We start from the raw sequence: 21,470 nt of genomic DNA, 5'->3' as shown, positions 1-21,470 counted from the left end.
AATTTTGTTTTCTGTCTGCCAACCAGCTCTGTGTCAGTGAACAAACGTTAATCCTATGCACTTTAATTTTACATGCTAATCTTTGATGTGGGACCTTATTGAAAGCCTTCTGAAAGTCCAAGTAAACCATGTCAGCTGGCTTCTCCTTATCATTACATCACTGGAAAATGTAGTGGATTTGTCAAGCGTGATTTCCTTTAATAAATCCATGCTATGTATGATACTGTCATTGTTTTCCAAATGCACTCTGCTATTAAAACTTTATGTACTCCAACATTTTTCCTACTATCGGTGTCACATTAAGTGGTCTATAATTCCCTGCTTTGTCTTGAACTTTTTTAAATAATGGTACAGTAAAATGACAGTTGAATTGCAGTAGAAAGTTTCCAATCTATTGTAACTGTTGCAGAATCTGTAGAATCTCAAAAGCCATCCATTTCTATGGCCACTTCTTTAAGTGCCCTAGTATAGACATTATTGGACCCTGTATTAGTCTTTAATCACATCAATTTCCCCAATGCCATTTCCCAACTAGTTCCGATATCCTTTAGTTCCTCCCTCTCAAGACTTGCTCCCCAGTATTTTTGGGACGTTATTTGTGTCCTCCTTTGTAAAGAGATAACCAAAGTGTATATTTAATTGATCTGCCATCTTTGTTCCCCATTATATAACCTTTTGTTTTTCTGACTCGTAATTTCCTACATTTGTCTTCGCTAATCCTTTTCTCTTCATGTGTCTGTTGAAGTGTTTACAATCTGTTTGTAGGTTTTGCAAATTTTCTTTATACTTATTTTTCTGTCCGAATCATTCCTTTGCCCTTATTTGATAATTAAACTGATCCAAATCCTCAGATTTGTGTTTTTTTTGTCAAATTGTATGCCCCTTCCTTAGATCTAATACTATCCCTAATTTCCCATGTTAGCCATTATTGGGTGTGAAGCCCATTCTCAACATTGTGTGCAGTTCCCAGAACAGAAACTGTACAGGGTGGGATATGAGGAAAGAAGTAATGGCAACTTGTCACAAAGGCACAATGGTAATTATCGGAAATTGTAATCCACTTGTAGATTCAAAAATTAGATGGGTAAAGGTAACGTGGGTGTCTTCTCAGAATGATTTCAGAATAGTTTCGTAGAACAACATATTTAGGCGTTGACCAGAGAAAGGCTACATGAGACTTGGAATTTTACACTGATGTGTGAGATGATTCATGTCTGGTAAAGGTGAAAAGGTAGCATTCTTAATCGAGGATGGCATTTGTACAAAATGAAATTACCTTGGTTTGGCAATCTTGGAATCATTTTGAGTGGAGATATGGAATCGTACTGAATATGAAAAAAAGTCACGAGCAGGGATGACCTGCAGGCGCCCTGATCGTAACCATAATGTAGAATGAAGTAGGCACACACGAATGTTGAGTTTTTGTGATAAAGGGATGGGAATAATCACGGTTGACAGGTTCATCAAATACTTTGGAGATGGATTCTTCCGGACAGCAAGTTCTGGAACTATCTAGCGAGCACATTATACTTTGACATAGCATCACCGATGTGATAGAATTCATAAATGATCAACAGTAAAAGCACTCCAAGATAGCAGCCACCACAGTACGATTACATTTTGCACTCATTTTGAAAGGCAGAAGAGTAGAGTCATCAAATCGCATCGCACAGGAGCAGACCTTCCAGTCCAACCACTCCATTGCTGACCATAATCCCAGACTAAACTAGGCCCACCTGCCTGCACTGGCCCCATATCCCTTCAAACATTTATTGTTCATGTGCTAACGTAAATGTCTTTTTCACATTGTAACTGTATCTGCATCCGCCACTTCCTCTGGAAGTTAATTCCACCCATGAACTGCTCTGTGTTTTAAAAAAAAAGCCTCTTTTATTTTTAAATCCTTCTCCTCTCACCTTAAAAATTTGCCCCCAGTCTTGAAATTCCCCAATCTAGGGAAAAGACACCTGCCATTCACCTTAGCCATACCCCTCATGATTTTATGAATTTCTATAAGGTCATCTCTGAACTTCCTATGCTCCAATGAAATAAGTCCCCGTCTCTCCTTATGACTCAAACCCTCCATTCTCAGCAACATCCTGGCAAATCTCCTCTGAACCTTCTCCAAAAGAGGCCTCACCAACATTCTGTACAACCTCAACATGATGTCTGAACTCCTATATCAAATGGCATCAAGCATGCTAAATGTCTGCTTAACGACTCTCTATAACGACTTCAAACAATTCCCTACCTGAGTAGGTCTTAAGATCAGAATTTTAAATTTCAGTAAAGGCAACTTTTGGGTATTCAAGCTGAGCAAGCTGAAATAAACTGGGAACTACGCTGTGTAATACATCATCAAACAGTTTTAGCAAGACATTTAAGGAGATATGTCCAGATGTTCATAATAAGTATTTTGCTCCTATAAAGAAGCTTCTCTGTGGATTACCCGCTAACCATGATTAACTAAAGTAGGTAAGGAAAGCATTAAATTGTACAAAGTTCATTGATAGGTCAGCAGAGTGAACAGAACATCAAGAAGAACAGAGGATAATTAAAATCAGGAGAAAGAAATTAGAGCGTGAAAGGAAGCCAGCAAGAAACCTAAGGGCGTAAAGAGTATCCACAGTTATTTTAAAAAGTGAGAGTGTGAATGTTGGTCCATCAAAAAATGCGAATTAGAAATTATTAGTACAGGATAAGGAAATAGTGGATGAAATGAATTAATATTTAGCTTCACTGTAGATTGCAAAAAACCTTCAAGTGATAGATCTTTTTGAGGAGGTGGAAGAAAGAGGAACTTGGTGAAATTACAATCATAGGGAAGATGGGACAGAGCAAACTGATGGAGTCTCAGAAGAGGTGGCTCATGGGGTAGTAATGTGTTGGTGTTGACTGGAAAATAACAAAATTGAACCTTCCTCATTGAGTGAGGGAGAAGTTGAGCCTGTTACTCTTGATGTTTAATCATCTACCACCAGTCACTGGATGTGGCTGGAATACAGGTTTAATCAGTTAATTGTGGGATTGCTTAGCTCTGTCTGTTGCATGATACTTTGATTATGTGGCATGGAAGTAGTCCTCTCTTGTAGTTTATTTTTAGGTATGCCTGGTGCTAGTAGATCATCTGCACTCTTGGAAGCAGATTTGATCGTTTGGGTTGACAATTATGGTGGAGTAAAGGATATGTTGGGCAATAGCACCACACGTTGTGGTTGACTGCAATCCTGCTTCTGCTGATGGTATGATGCATTACCTGGATGAAGTTCTGAAGAAGGGCTACTGGACTGGAAATATTGAGTGTTTTCTCTCCACAAATGCTGGGGAGCTTTTCCGGCAATTTATTTTTGCCTTGAAATTGATGGCCAACAATTTCCTTCAGTGTACTCTGCTATAATTTACTTTCAAATATGTAATAGAAAGTTGTGACTGAACAACCTTGAAAAAGAGCAGCTTTTAAGTAATGCCTTCCATTTTGAAATATGCACACTAAACAATTAGAGAAAAACCTGGAAGAATTTAATTGTATAAGAAGAGAATGCTAACGTGTAAAGCATTGTTTAAGTAGAAAATTTGGCACCTCTAATTGTCATGGAGAAAATTATGTTCAGCTGTGAAGCCCAAAAATCATTTCTACATGTTCTATGAATGTAGGCATGAGCCACTTGTCATTTGTTTCAAAGAAATAACTGAGAAATAATTTGCTGGACAAACCTTGTTGTTGTAATTTTGAAACTTGTACAGTTATAGTTTCTATCCTTTATATACAGAACATTTTCTCTCTGACTTAGTATATTGTATTTTGAATTGATTAATTTGAACTGTTGAGTGTGTTGCACATTGAACCTTGAGTATATTTTGAAACCTGGGCAATTAAGGTAATGTTTTTATTCCTTTGAAACACCAAGAAGGATGTTAAAAAGCTGGAAAGGGTGCAGAAAAGATTTACAAGGATGTTAGTGAGACTGGAAGGTTTGAGTTATAACAATAGGCTGGATATGGTAGGACACATTTCTCTGGAACATAGGAAGCTGAGGGGTGACTTTTATAGAAGTTCATAAAATGATGAGGGGCATAGATAAGGTGAATAGCTGAGATCTTTTTCCCAGGGTCAGGGTGTCCAGTACTAGAGGGCATTGGTTTAAGCTGAGAGGCAAAGGTTTTAAAAGGGACCAGAAAGGCAACTTTTTCATTTAGAGGATGGTGCATGTTTGGAATGATCAGTCAGAGGCAGTGGTAGAGCTGAATAGAGTTTCAACATTGAAAAGACCGGGACATGGATAGGAAAGATTTAGAGGGATCTCTGCCAAATACAGTAAAATGGGACGAGTTCGGTTTAAGAAGCTTGTTCGGAATTGAATGAAAGATCTATTTCCGTGTGCTATCTGACTCTGCACCCTTTTCAAAACTACTCGTAATGGTGCCTGCACTTGCAATATTGCTGAATTATTTTGTATTTTATTAATTTTGCATTAAACTTAGTTTCTATTTTCTCATTGGCCCCAATCTTCTCTGAGCAGCAGTAATGGTGGTTGGAATTGAAAATTTCCCCCTCCCAATTTTGCTATACACTTCTGGGATCTTCTGACTGTCAGAGAAATGCATAGCTCATTTTCCCTCTCAGAACTTTGCAGCAAAGTCGGGGCCAAGTCAGGACTATTTTCATGGCACAAGTTGCCATATGAAAAGTAGTGCAGAAGACACACTTCAGCTCAACAAGTTTGTACCTCCTGAAATATACTACTACGTACACAACTCTCCAATCTACTCAAGGGTGGCAAAGTGGCACAGTGGTTAGCACTGCTGCCTCACAGCGCCAGATACCCGGGTTCAATTCCCGCCTTAGGCTACTGACTGTGTGGAGTTTGCATGTTCTCCCCGTGTCTGCGTGGGTTTCTCCCACAGTCCAAAGATGTGCAGGTCAGGTGAATTGGCCATGCTAAATTGCCCGTAGTGTTAGGTAAGGGGTAAATGTAGGGGTATGGGTGGGTTGCGCTTTGGCGGGTCGGTGTGGACTTGTTGGGCCGAAGGGCCTGTTTCCACACTGTAATGTAATCTAAGTCTCACTTTCCCGTGCCAAGCCCATTGCCTCTAACGTTATAACACTCATCCAAGTGTTTCATAAGCTGGTGAGGTTCAACTATCCTCTCAGCAGTGCATTCCAGGCCACCATCTCTGGGTGAAATAGGTTTTCCTCAAACCCCCACTAAACCACAACTTTTTCTTTAAAATGATGCCTGCTTATTTCGTGAATCTTAAAGGAGACAGCTGGTTTCTGTTCACCCTGACCTTTTCCTCATAATTGTATACACCTTTATCATAGAGCCCTCAACTTTATTTGTTCCAAAGAAAACAATCCGAGCTTATCCGTTCTCTGTTAATTGTTCAAATACTCCATCCCAGGAAGTGTCCTGGTGAATATCGTTTGCATCCTCTCTAATGCAATTTGTTTGAATGTCATTGGACAAGTAAGTGCTTGAATATACGTAGGTGGATATATGGGGTGGGGTGAGGTGGAGGTGGTATGTAGGTAGCATGATATGTAGTTGGGTGGCGTAGTCATGTTGGGGAGATGACGAGGTCTGGTCAGAAAGAGTACAGAGACAGTTGGGGTGAAGTGATACAAGTTGTGTCATTATCCGATGTTAGAATTGGTTTTAACCTGTCATTTCCTGAATAACTATTCAGTATAATAGAGCTATCTGAAATTATCCTGAAATTATCTGTTATTTCCTGAGTAACTATTCAGTATAATAGAACTATCTGAAATTAGCCGGAGTAGTTTCATAGGAAATGAAAGACCGTTCAAAACTAATTCTAAAATTGGATAATGACACAACTTACACCACTTCACCCCAACCGTCTCTGACTACCTGTCCTGACCAGACCGTATCATTTCCCCAACATGACTACACCACCCGACTATATATTATCCTACCAACATACCACCTTCATCTCGCCCCATATATACGCTTACATATATTCAAGCACTTATTTGCTCAATGACAATAAACAAATTGCACCAGAAGGGATGCAAAGGACATGTTTGGGATGGAGTATTTGAACAATTTAGAGGCTGAATAAGCTTGTATTATTTTCTTAGGAACAAAGAAGATTGAGGGCTCAATAGTAAGAGGTGTATAAGATAAACAGAAATTCACTGTTCGCTTTAGTTGAAGACTATGGGGGAATCATTTTAAAGTGAAAAGTAGAAACTCAGAATTATGTTTCTTCTCAGAGGGTTCAAGGAAATACAGGAATTGCTCATTGATCCATTAATGTTTTGCAGGTAATTTCCACATAAGTGGCTCATCAGGATATCTGTAGGGTCGAACTGCACTTTTTTGCTGATATTTCTTGCATCAAGATCCAGAGATCAGAGGAATTGGACTAGTTTTTTTCTACCCACCCCAAAATAATGATTTATTTAAGAATTCAGCATACTGCACTTATTACAACATATGCAACTGAAATGGGGGACTGAATTGTAACCCTTTGAGAATTCAGTTGTGTGTGTGAACAAAGTTGGTATCGTCACACGGTTTTGTGAGATACTTTCATTCCTCATATTCACCTTGTGATGTCTTGGTGAAACAGGACAGTGTACTCATCAAGAATTTGACTGAAGTATGGACTCATAGACTTTTAGAGACTTGCAGCACAGAAGGAGGCTTGTTATAGAAGTGCCAATCTACAAAGATCTGCATAGAGGAATCTGATTTTACAGCTTTTGGCCTATAGGTTTGGAGACCACTGCACCGCTAGTGAATACCTGAATCCTGGTCAAATCTGAGATTTTTTGACTTAGCCAACCTTTCAGGCAGTGAATTCCAGACTTTCACAACCTTCTGTGTGAAAGTGAATTCTCCTAAACCTCTTAGCTTTCTTAAGGTCAATCTTTAGATCAATGCCCCCTTATTATTGACCCTTTTAATTATGGCAATATGCTTTCCTATGCCATTCGTAGTCTTATGTATGTCTTTCAGTCCTCTCAAATTTTGTTGCTCCAAAGAAAATAACCCCAGCCTGTCTGAGCTCTCCTGAGTTCAGGCCATCCAGTTGAGGCAATATTCTGGTTTATCTGCTGTGCACACTTTCAAATGCAGTAACATCCTTTGCATAAATGTGGTAGCCAGACATGCTGTAGGACTTTAGTTGTGGCCCAACTTGCATTTTATACATTTCCTTTCTCTTTTTATTCTCTGTCTATGCTAATAAAGGCAGTATCCCATTTACCTTAACCATCTTATCGACCTGCTCTGTGACCTTGAGGGATTTGTGGACATGCACGCCAAAGTCTTTCTAATCTGAAGTATTTTCCAGAATCTTAGCATTTATAGTGGAATTCTTATTATCCCTCCCAGAGTCCATTACCTCACATTTTTCCACATTGTATTCCATTTGTCACTGATGTACCCACCTGATCAGTTCATTGATATTGTCCTATAGTTTACGGTTGTCTGCATCAATGTTTACCAGTCAACTAATTTTCGTGATTTGCAAATTTCTACACTGAAGTTTGAATCATTAATATACACCAGAAGCAGCAAAAGCCTCTGCACTGAGCCTGCAGAGCCAACTTGAACAAACTTCTAGTCACAAAAATGTTCCTCCACTGTCACTCATTGCTTAATGTCTTTTAACCAATTTTGGAATAGAAGTGCCACTTAGCCTTGAATTCCATGGGCTTTTAATTTGGGGGTAAAAACAATGACTGCAGATGCTGGAAACCAGATTCTGGATTAGTGATGCTGGAAAAGCGCAGCAGTTCAGGCAGCATCCGAGGATCAGTAAAATCGATGTTTTGGGCAAAAGCCCATCAGGAATACAGGTAGAGAGCCTGAAGGGTGGAGAGATAAGTGAGAGGAGGGTGCGGGTGGGGAGAAAGTAGCATAGAGTACAATAGGTGAGTGGGGGAGGGGATGAAGGTGATCGGTTGGGAGGGTGGAGTGGATAGGTGGAAAAGAAGATGGACAGGTAGGACAAGTCATGGGGACACTGCTGAGCTGGAAGTTTGGAACTGGAGTGAGGTGGGGGAAGGGGAAATGAGGAAACTTTTGAAGGCCACATTGATGCCCTGGGGTTGAAGTGTTCTGAGGCGGAAGATGAGGCGTTCTTCCTCCAGACGTCTGGTGGTGAGGGAGCGGCGGTGAAGGAGGCCCAGTATCTCCATGTCCTCGGCAGAGTGGGAGGGGGAGTTGAAATGCTGGGCCACAGGGTGGTGTGGTTGACTGGTGCGGGTGTCCCAGAGATGTTCCCTCAAGCGCTCTGCTAGGAGGCGTCCAGTCTCCCCAATGTAGAGGAGACTGCATCGGGAGCAGTGGATACAATAAATGATAATGGTGGATGTGCAGGTAAAACTTTGCATGTGGAAGGCTCCTTTAGGGCCTCGGATAGAGGTGAGGGAGGAGGTGTGGGTGCAGGTTCCGCAATTCCTGCGGTGGCAGGGAAAGGTACCAGGATGGGAGGGTGGGTTGTTGGGGGCCGTGGACCTGACCAGGTAGTCACGGAAGGAACGGTCTTTGCGGAAGGCGGGAAGGAGTGGGGAGGGAAATATATCCCTGGTGGTGGGTTCTGTTTGGAGGTGGCAGAAATTTCGGCGGATGATTTGGTTTATGTGAAGGTTGGTAGGGTGGAAGGTGAGCACCAGGGGCGTTCTGTCCTTGATACGGTTGGAGTGGCGGGGTCTGAGGGCGGAGGTGCGGGATGTAGACGAGATGCGTTGGAGGGCATCTTTAACCATGTTGGAAGGGAAATTGCGGTCTCTGAAGAAGGAGGCCATCTGGTTTGTTCTGTGGTGGAACTGGTCCTCCTGGGAGCAGATACGGCGGAGGCGGAGGAATTGGGAATATGGGATGGCATTTTTGCAGGAGGTAGGGTGGGATGAAGTGTAATCCAGGTAGGTGTGGGAGTCGGTGGGTTTGTAAAAAATTGTCTGTGTCAAGTCAGTCGTCGTTAATGGAGAGGTCCAGGAAGGGAGGTGTCAGAGATGGTCCAGGAGAATTTAAGGTCAGGGTGGAATGTGTTGGTGAAGTTGGTGAATTGCTCAACCTCCTCACAGGAGAACAAGGTGGCGCCAATGCAGTCATCAATGTAGCGGAGGAAGAGGTGGACAGTGGTGCCAGTGTAATTATGGAAGATGGACTATTCTATGGAGCCAACAAAGAGACAGGCATAGCTGGGGGCCCATACGGGTGCCCATGGCTACCACAATGGTCTGGAGGAAATGGGAGGATTCGAAGGAGAAATTGTTAAGGGTGAGGACCAGTTTGGCCAGATGAATGAGTGTGTTGGTGGAAGGGTACTGTTGGGGACGTTGGGAGAGGAAGAAACTGAGGGCTTGGAGGCCCTGGTTATGGTGGATGGAGGTGTAAAGGGGTTGGGTAAATATAGTGAAGATGAGGCGTTGGGGGCCAGGGAAACGGAAGTCTTGGAGGAGGTTGAGGGCGTGGGTGGTGTCTCGAATGTATGTGGGGAGTTCCTGGGCGGGGGGGATTAGGACAGTGTCGAGGTAGGTAGAAATGAGTTCAGTGGGGCAAGAGCAAACTGAGACAATGGGTCAGCCAGGGTGGTCAGGCTTGTGGATTTTGGGAAGGAGGTAGAACCAGGCAGTGCGGGGTTCCCAGACTGTGAGGTTGGAAGCTGTGGGTGGGAGATCTCCTGAGATGATGAGGTTCTGTATGGTCTGGGAGATGATGGTTTGGTGATGGGGGGGTGGGGTCATGGTCGAGGGGGCGGTAGGAAGAGGTGTCCTCGAGTTGGCGTTTGGCTTCAGCAGTATAGAGGTCAGTGTGCCAGACTACCACTGCGCCCCCTTTATCTGCTGGCGAGGTCGGGATTGGAGGGCTGCGCATTGTGAGGGTGAGAGGTTGGAGTAGGGGAGGGGGGTTGACAGGTTGAGGCGGTTAATGTCCTGGCGGCAGTTGGAAATGAAGAGATCGAGAGCGGATAGTAGGCCAGCGCGGGGTGTCCAGGTGATGCAGTGTGTTGGAGGTAGGCGAAGGGGTCCTCGGAAGATGGGCGGGAGTCCTGATTGTGAAAGTAAGCTCGGAGGTGGCGGAAGAAGTGTTCGACGTCACGGCGTGTATTAAATTCATGGATGCGTGGGCAGAGGGGTTGAAGGTGAGTACTTTGCTTGAGGACCTTATCAAATGTCTTGTTCGGTCCGTGTGGACGACTACAAATGTATTGCCCCCATCAAAACTCCTGATTTTGTCCTCAGAAAATTTGATTAAATTTATCAAATAAAGAGGAAAGTCACCAGAATCTTCCAAGACTATCAGGCTGCTCCTTTATTAGAGAAAGACTATAGGCAAGGGGAAAAAGTCAAGAACAAGAATCCATCATGATAACTCAACCAGTATAGGAATTGAAGTCACATTGTTGGTGTCACTCTACATGGCAAACCAGCCACCCAACCAACTGAGCTAATGAACCCCCTTAACATTGGTGAAAAACAACCTTTTTTTTAACCAATCCATCCTGATTAATCTGTGCCTATCGAAGTGCAGGCACGTTCTGACTTTGAATTCTTTCTAATATCTTGCCTATTGCTGAGCTCAGACTGACTGACCTAAAATTCCCTGGTCTTTTCCTCCCTCCCCCTTATCTATGGGCGGCATGGTGGCTCGGTGGTTAGTACTGCTGCCTCACAGCGCCGGGAACCCAGGTTCGATCCCAGCCTTTGGTGACTGTGTGGCGTTTGCACATTCTCCCTGTATCTGTGTAGGTTTTCTCCCACAGTCCAAAGATGTGTAGGTCAGGTGAATTGGCCATTCTGAACTGCCCATAGTGTTCGGTGCATTAGTCAGAGGGAAATGGGTCTGGGTGGGTTACTTTTCGGAGAGTCGGTGTGGACTTGTTGGGCTGAAGGACATGTTTCCACACTGTAGGGAATCTAATCTGTAAACCTCATTGAAACTAATCCGACTCAGGTTGTTCAGATAAAACTCTAAATTATTGGCAAATGTAAGATGCTCAGACTTCCTTTTTCTACAAGCTATTTCATTAAATTAGTTCCTTGAAGTTATAGTGGACTTCTGGAAAATAAGAACTGGTAACTGCTTTAATTGCTTCTTTAGCTATTTTAAAAATCAGACTTTGTTCTGAGCAGGAATTGAATTACACAAAAGAAGTTTAGAACATTGAGAGATGATTTAATCGTAATGCATAAAATCCAGAATGGTTTCATGAGGTGGATATGGAAAGGGTCTTTCATCTTGTGGTTAAGCCCAAAGCTTGGGCAGTATTTTTAAAATTAGGAGTAAGCCTCATTGGACAGAGATGGAGAGGATTTGTTTTCAGAAGGTTATGCAACTTTGAAACACATTGTCTGCTTCAGAAGGTGGTGAAAGTGGAGTCATTGAATATTTGTAAGGTAGAAGTAGATGGGTATTTGTTGGGTCGGGGAATCTAAAGTTATCAGTGGTAGATGGAAAAGTGGAATTCAAAATATAAACAAATCAGCCATAATTTTATTGAATGATGGAGTGGCCTATTTTTCATGTGAAGTAAAATTTGAAATGAGATCTTAGAGCAGATTTTAAGAAACATGTTCAAGGAGAAGAAAAAGGTAGGGAATTCCAGAATTGAGGGCTTTGCCCTGAAGCCATGTCCATTGGATGTTGAGCAATTAAAATCACGGAGGCTTCAGGGACCAGAGTTAGATATGGATGGCTGGTTTGCGATGCAGTGTGACGTAAAAGCTGAGTTTGCCACAGAACTGGCTCAAAGATAGAATACAGAGGGTGGTGGGGCAGGGTTATTTTTCAGACTGGAGGCCTGTGACTAGTGGAGTGTCACAAGGATCGGTGCTGGGTCCACTACTTTTAGTCATTTATATATAAATGATTTGGATGTGAGCATAAGAGGTGTAGTTAGTAAGTTTGCAGATGACACTAAAATTGGAGGTGTAGTGGACAGTGAAGGAGGTTACCTCAGATTACAACGGGATCTTGATCAGATGGGCCAATGGGCTGAGTAGTGGCAGATGGAGTTTAATTCAGATAAATGCGAGGTGCTGCATTTTGGGAAAGCAAATCTTAGCAGGACTTATACACTTAATGGTAAGATCCCAGGGAGTGTTGCTGAACAAAGAGACCTTGGAGTTCAGGTTCATAGCTCCTTGAAAGTAGAGCTGTAAGTAGATAGGATAGTGAAGAAGGTGTTTGGAATGCTTTCTTTACTGGTCAGAATATTGAGTACAGGAGTTAGGAGGTAGTGTTGTATGTGTACAGGACATTGGTTAGGCCACTGTTGGAATACTGCGTGCAATTCTGGTCTCCCTCCTATCAGAAGGATGTTGTGAAACTTGAAAGAGTTCAGAAAAGATTTACCAGGATGTTGCCAGGGTTGGAGGATTTGAGCTATAAGGAGAGGTTGAATAGGCTAGGTCTGTTTTTCTCTGGAGTGTTGGAGGTTGAGGGGTGACCTCATCGAGGTTTATAAAATCATGAGGGGAATGGATAGGATAGATAGACTAAGTCACTTCCCTGGGGTGGGGGAGTCCAGGGTGAGAGGGGAAAGATATAAGAGACCTAAGGGACAACTTTTTCACGCAGAGGGTGGTAAATGTATGGAATGAGCTGCCAGAGGAAGTGGTGGAGGCTCATTCGCTTGCAGCATTTAAAAGGCATCTGGATGTGTATAGGAAGGGTTTGGAGGGATATGGGTCAGGTGCTGGCAGGTGGGACGAGATTGGGTTGGGATATCTGGTCGGCATGGCTAAGTTGGACTGAAGGGTCTGTTTTCGTGCTGTACATCTCTATGACTCTGACTCTTAATTGAAGTATTCTTCACATCATCTATTGAAGGCTTACACCTGCTAATTATGTTGAGTTGAAGGTTTGTGTGAAATGGCACAAAAACAAAATGAGCAATCCAATTGTTTTTGATGGGTATCCCTTTACAATTTTTTTTGCTGCTGAGGCCTTTTTTCCTATGTTCCAAGTGTAAAATAAATGTAAGTTCTTTACTTATGTTAAGATCATCCTGAGAGGGGAAACCATTGTTGCTTGGATTTTGCATTATTGCGGAATTGCTGCTATTGAAACCATAAAATCTGACTGCATTTGTAAAAGATGTGTATGTTTGCATACCTTGTTTTTACTTTTTGATTGACCTATCTATTTGTCTCATCTGTGGAAATTGTGATTTGTGTCCCTCTTACTCCTGTAACAATTTGGCCATGGATACCACATGACTGCAGCCATTAGAGTTCTCCCTAAGCTGATGCAGTTTCTGCTTCCTGTTGTCTTCACCTGAGCTCTCAAAGCCTTTGATGGCTAGCACTATCATTTCTCTAGGAGCCACTAAGATGTTGAAATCTGACCTATCTTTATGTTTAACTCTCAGACTTCATAGCTCCATCTTAATCTGTTCTGCTTTATTCTTTGCTTTCAGTAGCAATTTGAACATTGGGTTGCCTCTACATCAAGCTCTGTTAGTCTTGCATCTTCCTCTGCTCTCCCCCACTTAAAAACCTGGTTGCATTTCCCTGGTTCACAATGTGTAGCCATATCTGGAACATGGGCACACAGCAGACTTAAGGTGAGAAGGAAGACAAGACCTGATCGTCCAAAGGGACCTCTGAACACCTGGGTTGTTCAGAGACCAATCCACAAAAGAATGTAATGGACACAACGTGTTAGCTTTGTAGTTGCATGAGGAACCTTGCAAAATAATGAGTTTGTCAGGTATCTGCTGATTTTTGGGTTGCTTACATCAACAGCTTATGTTCATGTGTTGCACTCCCCTCTTACTCTTGCTTCCCCCATGTCTCTTGCCCCTCACTGTCAATATACACTTAACCATACATGCATACTTGTGTATGTGTATATTAAGATTATAAAAAATAACAATTGGTCACTTTTGACAGTCCCAGACACCCCACTCATTCTTCCTATACCAGCTTTTAGGTTTCTCTGATTATACTGACACTGATATTTCACTGAGTACTTTGAATTTGTCTTTTCAGAAAGCATCATTTTGCACTTAGCTTGTGTCCTTTGGGTCGTCGTTGTTTTGTTTGATCTGTTTACCAGTTAACTATTCCAGTGCCAATAATCTACTCTGTTGCCACTCATTCTTGGACTCTTCCCATGTCTTGGTTGCCTCTTTTAAGCTTTAAGCCAACTGACTTCATACTGCTCTTTGCTCTATCATGCCGCTTTGTCATGATAGCTGCTGATGCCACGGCTGATCACTTGAACATTGGTGGTGACAAGACAAAGTTACTAGGAAAAGAGTGGGGCATGGCGACAAGTGATCATCAAAGTTCGTGGCAGTGAGAAATTTCAATGGACGGCAAGTTAATGCTTGAGCCTTAGGTCAGTTTTTAAAAAATAGGATTTTTCTTTTTAATGGACTTTTAAAAATGCTGCAGGTATATTTTCCCATCTCTGAGAATGTACTGTCAAGATAACAGTGGCACTGAAATCTTGCTTTACTTTGGCTGCCACTATGGAAGCTTTTTACATCTGCATTCATCAAGGGACCTGTTAATTTGTCAAAGTAGTATGGTATATGAAGTTAATGGATCTCTCAATCCTGCTATTCTTTTACAGATTCTATTGAAAATTTCTTAAAAAAGAAATCAGGCTATGACTCTTGTCATCATCCTCTTCAAAGCACTGTTACCTACCAGAGTACTGTTTCAAATTCAAATTGGCTACTCTTGCATTATCATCCTGGACAGTTAGTGATGGGGAACTATAACTACGTGCTGTTTCAAGTCTGTCATCGCCCAGGCCGTACTTCAGAGAAAATCTTGCTCTAATTTTATCAACAGCAGCGAAACTTAACTAATTTTTTCTTTGCTACCATGTACCAAGGGCACAAACCCAATTAGTTCCCAAATTGCTACCATTCAGCGTTGTCTGGGAATAAACCTGGAGCTTCTGATCTGTATGACTGAGTGCTACACGAGACAATATATCAGTGTAAACTATGAATGTGGAGAAACTAAAAGGGAGCAAATCAAAAAATTCAGTTTCATGTTTTCTTCCTTTCAGGTTTTTCGTTCTGACTAGGTTGGAACTGAACACACTGCTGTTGTGAACTTGGGAAGACAAATAAAATATATTTTTTGTCACAGAAGATGTGTAGGAGATGATAGCTGAACCTGAAATACCCACAGACTTTCATCTCCCTCAGTAAGTTGTTTCAGTTATTCAGACGCACAATGTTTCCATAACGAAAACTGCTAATCTTGCATGTTTTCCAACCCTTTACAGTTAATATTTTTGTTGCTTTTCTTGATTTGAAATGGGGTATGGTTTGGTAGGCCAGTGGCTCTCGTAAGAGGCTAATCGTCATGTGCTAGCTCAGAAAGTGAATTTCAGTGGTTTCTTGAACTAAAGGGCACATCTGTTACTAACCTAAACTGAGCCCTAATATATTTGATTTCCACACCCCAGTACAGAGTAATGGAGGCTAATAAACCTCAGTAGCACATCAGATGGTGCATTTCCAATATTCAACATGACCAAACTAAATTTTCAGATTTGGAGCTCTTTGTTCATTTTGTTTATGTTTTCATATCTTGCATTTTTGTTGGTTTGATCATTGGAATCTTGAATTTTGGCATTTTATTTCTGTGCATATATATAAACTGCAATTCAATACAGTGAACTACATTTTTAATTTAACCTGTTCAAACGAGTTTTGACACACCTCTGGAAAGCATGTGGCTTTTAATCTCGGCTGCTGCTTTTCACGAGCCCTTGCACTATCAACCTTGGCCTTTAGCCCAGTGACATTAGAGGAGACAATGACATTTCTGATATACAGATAGTTCACCTATAACACAATGATTGTGTTCTTGTGCAATCTCGTGTTATAGGAAAAATCACTTTTCAGAAACAGCGCTTAGTGTTGGCAATGTAATCATGTTACAGTCAACACGCATTTTAAAAATTTGTGATTTAGAAATAGTGTCCCCAATTTGTCAATTGTGTTAAAGCAAATTCATTTTAATGAAATGTATGTTATAGCAGAATGACCTATATTCCTTTTTTTTAAAAAGAAACTACTTTAAGCTGGTTGGTTGAGTCTGTAACCAGCACCCTTAATTTCTCCAGTGTGAACTGATCTGTGGATAGGGAATTTTGGCAGAATTTATTTAATAATTTGGTCTTTATTGGACCTAACCCCATATGTACTACTCCTTTAATTTCATTGACTAAAGATCCTTCAGGTGCTGACTCCCCTCCTGCCCAAAAATTGCGAAACGTTTGAATGTTTCAGATTAATTCATTTCTAATTAATATAGAGTCATAGAGCATGGTAACAGACCCCTCGGTCCAACTTGTCCATGCCGACCAGATATCCTAAATTAATTTAGTCCCGTTTGCCAAAGTTTGGCCAATATCCCTCCAAACCTTTCCTGTTCATACACCCATGCAGACGCCTTTTAAATGCTTAATTGTACCAGCCTCCACTATTTCCTCTGACAGCTTATTCCATACACTCACCACTCTGCATGAAAAAGTTGCCCCTTAGGTCTCTTATCATTTTTTTTCCCTCTCACCTTAAACCTATGCCCTTTAGCTTTGGACTCCCCTAACCTAGGGAAGAGACCTTGTCTATTTGCTCTACGTATGCCCTTTATGATTTCATAAATTTCTGTAAGGTCGCCCCTCAGCCTCTGATGCTCGGGGGAAAACAGCCCAACCTATTCAGTCTCTTACGACAGCTCGACCTTTCCAACTCTGGCAACAACCTTGTAAATCTTTTCTGAACCCTTTCAAGTTTCACAACATCCTTTCTATAGCAAGGAGACCAGAATTGAGCATCGTATCCCAAAAGTGGCTTGACCAATGTTCTGTATAGCCACAACATGACCTCCCCACTCCTATACTCAATGCACTGACCAATAAAGACAAGCATACCTAAAATAGCCTTCACTATTCTGTCTACTTGTGACTTTACTTTCAAGGGACAATGAACCTGCATTTCATGGTCTTTTTGTTCAGCAACCCTCCTAGAACTTTACCATTAAGTATAAAAGTCCTGCCCTGATTTGTCTTTCTGAAATGCAGCACCTCATTTATCCAAATTAAACTCCATCTGCCATTCCGCTGCTCAATGGCCCATCTGATCAAGGTCCTATTATATTCTGAGATAACCTTCTTTGCTGTCCATTACACTACCAATCTTGGTGTCATCTGCAAATTTACTAACCATATCTCCAACGTTCACATCCAACTCATTTATATAATTGACAAAAAGCAGTGGACCCAGCACTGATCTTTGCGGCACACTGCTGGTCGTTACGCTTCAATGAAGCGTTGCAGCTTTTTCTCAAATGCTGTGAATTGTAAACAGGCAGCATTTGCAAACGTAAGATCCAAGGCTACACTTCAGTACAAGTATCTTGCCAAATGTGTATGCTTGATGCTTTTGATCTAGTGGATACACAGGGAGCAAAATTCAAGTCTTCCTCTCACTTGGTAACTATCTGATGAGAGGGGCGTCCGGCTTAAGATTTTGAACTCTTTGTTTCCACTTTTGTTGCTTTGCTCTCGGACCTGGTTTGCTTGATAGAGTAATTCAGTAATTTGCTTCCAACTATTGGACACAATACTACTACTGTGGAGTCTTGTGATGCACACTAGCAACTTGAACAGTGTCCTGCTCCCTCGTGAATTCTGTCACCAAAAAAGGATTGTGTGTGAATACATCAAGTCTCACACGAATTATCCTGACTTGGATGTTCATCGCTGTTTCTTTATTGTTCCTTGGTTCACATCCTGAAATTACCTTCATTACACTGTTCCAGGAGAACTGTGAACACAGATTTCACTGGCTGAACAGAGAGGTCACCCCTCATTTTCTCAGAACAACTAAGAATGGGCAATAAATGTAGCAGACATTATCCTTGGGAGAATTTTCTAGATGAATGATGAGTGTATTTGGATTCATGTGGCTTATTGCAACATTACCTATCGTTGTTTGCTCCTTGTTATGTACCTTCCACCTTCAAAACTTTCACTTGGCAACTAAATGTTTTTTAAAAAAAGAAGAGTACATTCAAGCTGTGTAAGTAGACTTGCAACAAACATTTAGTGAAGTTCTATGTGCAAGCTACTGGTGATGTTCAGGATATGGAGATTCAAAGTGAAGTTTGGTTATGGTTAAGAAATTGGCTCAGGAATGAAAATTGGTAGACTCTTATTAGAGAATACATATCAGGCAAATCCTGTCTAACAAATCTATTATGTATTTTGAAATAACTAACACGATAGTCAAACAAAAACAGTGGATGTAAATTATTTAGTTTTTAAAAAGGCACTTGTTCAGATTCCAAATTCCAAATCTTTGAGAGAAGGACGATTGGGATTGTGGTAATATATTAACATGGAGTCTGTTTGTAATGCAATTTAAATGCAAGTTAGAATACAACGTAAAACAGTATAAAGAAGCGACTCATCCGTTCAAGAAGTATTTGTATGTTAAGTCTTCAAAATTAAGCTCCTGCATGAGATCGTATTCATAAGTACAAACACTGAAATGTTACGTTTTTAAAATTATGCCCTAGTATGTTCCTATGTCTTAACGTTTGTAAACTGGAGACCCTGTACATAGTAGATTACTTTGAAAAGTATAGAATGGATAAATGGAGCTTTCAAGTGCCGGCTGTTTATCCAGTGTTGTACTTGAAGGATCAGTGAAATCTCTATTAAAAACTTGAAGGGGTTATTCTTGGTAACTTACTGAAGTTTACTAATCATACAAAGTAAGGCAAAGTGGTATTTGTGAGAAGACGCAGTCACTATAGATCAGTTAATTAAGCAGGCAATAATTTGGCAGATGGACAATAATGTGAACATTGAGGTTTTCCACTTTGGTTAGAAAAAAAAGTACTACTTAAATGGGAACAAACGTTAACATTAATACTTGGCAAGACTTCAGAGTTCTCTGATAAGTAATGCAGAAAACTGCATGTAAATAAATGAGGAAGTTAAGTAGTGTTTGCTTTTTAGCAAGAGGTTTTGTACACAAGTTACCTTGCTGCAATTGTACAGGACTTTGAGCTATTTTGGATTACCTGCATTGTCATGATCTTACAAAGGAAGGATGTGCTTTGCTTGGAGGCAGTGAATGAAGGTTCATTAAACTTATTTCTCTGTTGGGAGGATCATAGTCTGATTAGACACTGGTAGAACGGGCTGACATCTTCTTGAGTTTGGAAGATTCTGAAAGGGCTTGACATGGTAGATGTTAAGAGATTGTTTACCCAATTGAAGAGTCAAGAAGTAGGACCAAAGTCGCGGAAGAAGGGGTCTTAAAATGAAGATTGAATTGAGAGGTTTATTCACTCGGTTATGAGTCTTTGGAATTGCCCATGGCAGCGTGAATACAAAGTCATTGTTCCTATGGCAATTTAGTCACTGTTTTGGGTCTGGTGATGTGTAATGAGGCAGGTTTAATAAATGATCCAAGAGTAAAAGATCCCCCAGAAAATAGTGATCATGACATTGCAGAATTTAGCACTCAGTTTGCATGATAGACACTTGGTTGAAAACAATTGTGCTGAACTTAAATATGAGTAATTGCAAGGAATAATGACAGTTAGCTTGGATGGACTTGGAAAGAAGATAAATAGCCAAGACGGTTGTGGAACAGTAACAGTTAAGAGGATAATTCATTACTTCAAAAAAGATGTAGAGAGAGAAGGGTTCCAGGAAGGCAATAAGCTGATCATGGTTAACGAGGGAGCATGAAGGTCACATCACGTTGAAATAAAGAGCACACAGTTTGGAAAAGGTTTGGGGTAAGCCTGAGGATTGGAAAGTTTTAAATGCCCACAAAAGATGACCGAAACATAATGATGGAGGAGAAAATAGTTTTTGAGGGTAAAGTTGTAAGTAATATTAAGATGGACAGCAAAAGATACCTTAAATAAAAGAAAAGTAATATAGATCCCTTAAAGAAGAGGTGGGGAAAATAATATTGGGAACCAGGAAATTGCAGAGAAGTTGAATAAACGTTGTATGTCAGTCTTTACCGTAGAAGACACCAATAGACTCCTAAGGTACTAAATAATGGAGAGCCAGACAATAGCTGTCATTTAGTTAGGTTCTTTTTCTTGAGATTCTTGCACACTTGATGCAACTGCGACATGCTAACTTCTATAATAACCAAAATTTTATTAACCAAGTACAAGCTTTGGAGGATCACTTAACACTATTCACAATACCAGCGAAGCATGTCAAGAGAAGCTCCCTGATCAAAAGGACAGTTCCTTCTTTATACAAAATCTTTTATATCACAGTCAGTAATTTGCACAAGACAACCCCCAGCTCTTCCCCCACAGTTACATGCCACTTAAGACACAATGCAGTGACCCGATCATCTCCAGAAACAGTATAATGTAAGTCATCTCTTAATGACCAGATCTGTTGTAAATCATTTTTTAATTACAGGATGTGGTCAGAATTTTAATTGCAATGTTCTTACTGATTTTGAATACGGATAATAATGCAAATGGCTCTGAATGACAAGGGAGAGGAATGTAAATTCCTTACATTCTATCTGTAAAACAGAGGCATACCACCTAACCCACTGGACATCCAATTTCCTGCAGGTCAGCAGAGCAAATCAATCCTTTAATATCTCAGTTTGACAAAAAGTACTAGTGAAACTAATGACGTAAAAGCTGTTATGTTTCCTGGACCTTATGGGATGCAACTTAAATTTAAACGAAGTAGCTAAGAGGTAGTGGATACAGTCATAATTTTCCAAGAATCCTTCGATTCTGAAAGAGAACTGAAAGATTGAGAAACGCTGAATGATATAATCTTTTTATTCAAAGAGTTAATTATAGATTAGTTAACTTCATGTTTGTTGTCGGAAGAATGTCAGTCTGATATCAAGGTTATCTTACCAGTACTAAGAGTGGAAGAGAGTCCTTGTTTGCGAGGCGATGCCAATGATACTAAGTAAAAGTATATTTAGAAATGCGTTGTATAATGAAGTAGTGTCAGCGTGGCCTTCGGAAGGGGAAATTATAACTTAGAAAGTTAACAGAATTCTCTCAGGAAGGAAGAAATGAATGGAATATATTGGGATTTCCAGAAGGCACTTGCTAGGTTATTAGACATTAGGCCACTTACTTAATAAGACAAGAGCATATGGTGTTTGGAGAAAGTGTTGGCATGGGTAGAGTATTGACTGACTTACAGAAGACAACAAATTGGGATGGCATCTTGCCACTGATGTGCCATAGGGATCAATGCTGATGCCTTGTTTATTTACAATATACTTGGGTGTGGGAAGTGAATATACTAAAGCCAAGTTTGCATATGATATAAATAAGTGGGAAGGCAAGTGGTGAAGATGACACAAATAAACTGCAGAGGGACTTAATCAGTTGTGAGAGGCAGTCACTTAACAGGTGGAACGAAGAAGAGTCATAGAGTCACCCAGAATAGAAACAGACCCTTTGGTCTGACCATAATCCCAAACTA

General features: G+C 40.9%; 1 protein-coding gene across 5 annotated transcripts in view; it reads left to right on the top strand.

Annotated features, from left to right (window-relative positions):
- The window catches only part of stag2b (STAG2 cohesin complex component b), a 182,015-nt gene that overhangs the window by 62,941 nt on the left and 97,604 nt on the right, over positions 1–21,470 (top strand). For 4 of the 5 annotated variants that reach the window (XM_072595302.1, XM_072595299.1, XM_072595301.1 and 1 more), the window contains one exon: positions 15,012–15,152. The exons of the other annotated variant lie outside the window; for it this stretch is intronic. In XM_072595302.1, coding sequence (XP_072451403.1) covers positions 15,109–15,152 — 44 coding nt within the window. In that variant the 5' untranslated portion in view covers positions 15,012–15,108. The remainder of the gene's footprint in view (positions 1–15,011; positions 15,153–21,470) is intronic. 5 annotated transcript variants of the gene reach the window in all.

This window comes from Chiloscyllium punctatum, chromosome 25 (assembly GCF_047496795.1).
Source record: "Chiloscyllium punctatum isolate Juve2018m chromosome 25, sChiPun1.3, whole genome shotgun sequence".
Lineage (NCBI taxonomy): Eukaryota > Metazoa > Chordata > Chondrichthyes > Orectolobiformes > Hemiscylliidae > Chiloscyllium > Chiloscyllium punctatum.
The sequence above is the reverse complement of the archived record's forward strand: the minus strand, read 5'-3'. Positions and strand labels throughout refer to the sequence as shown.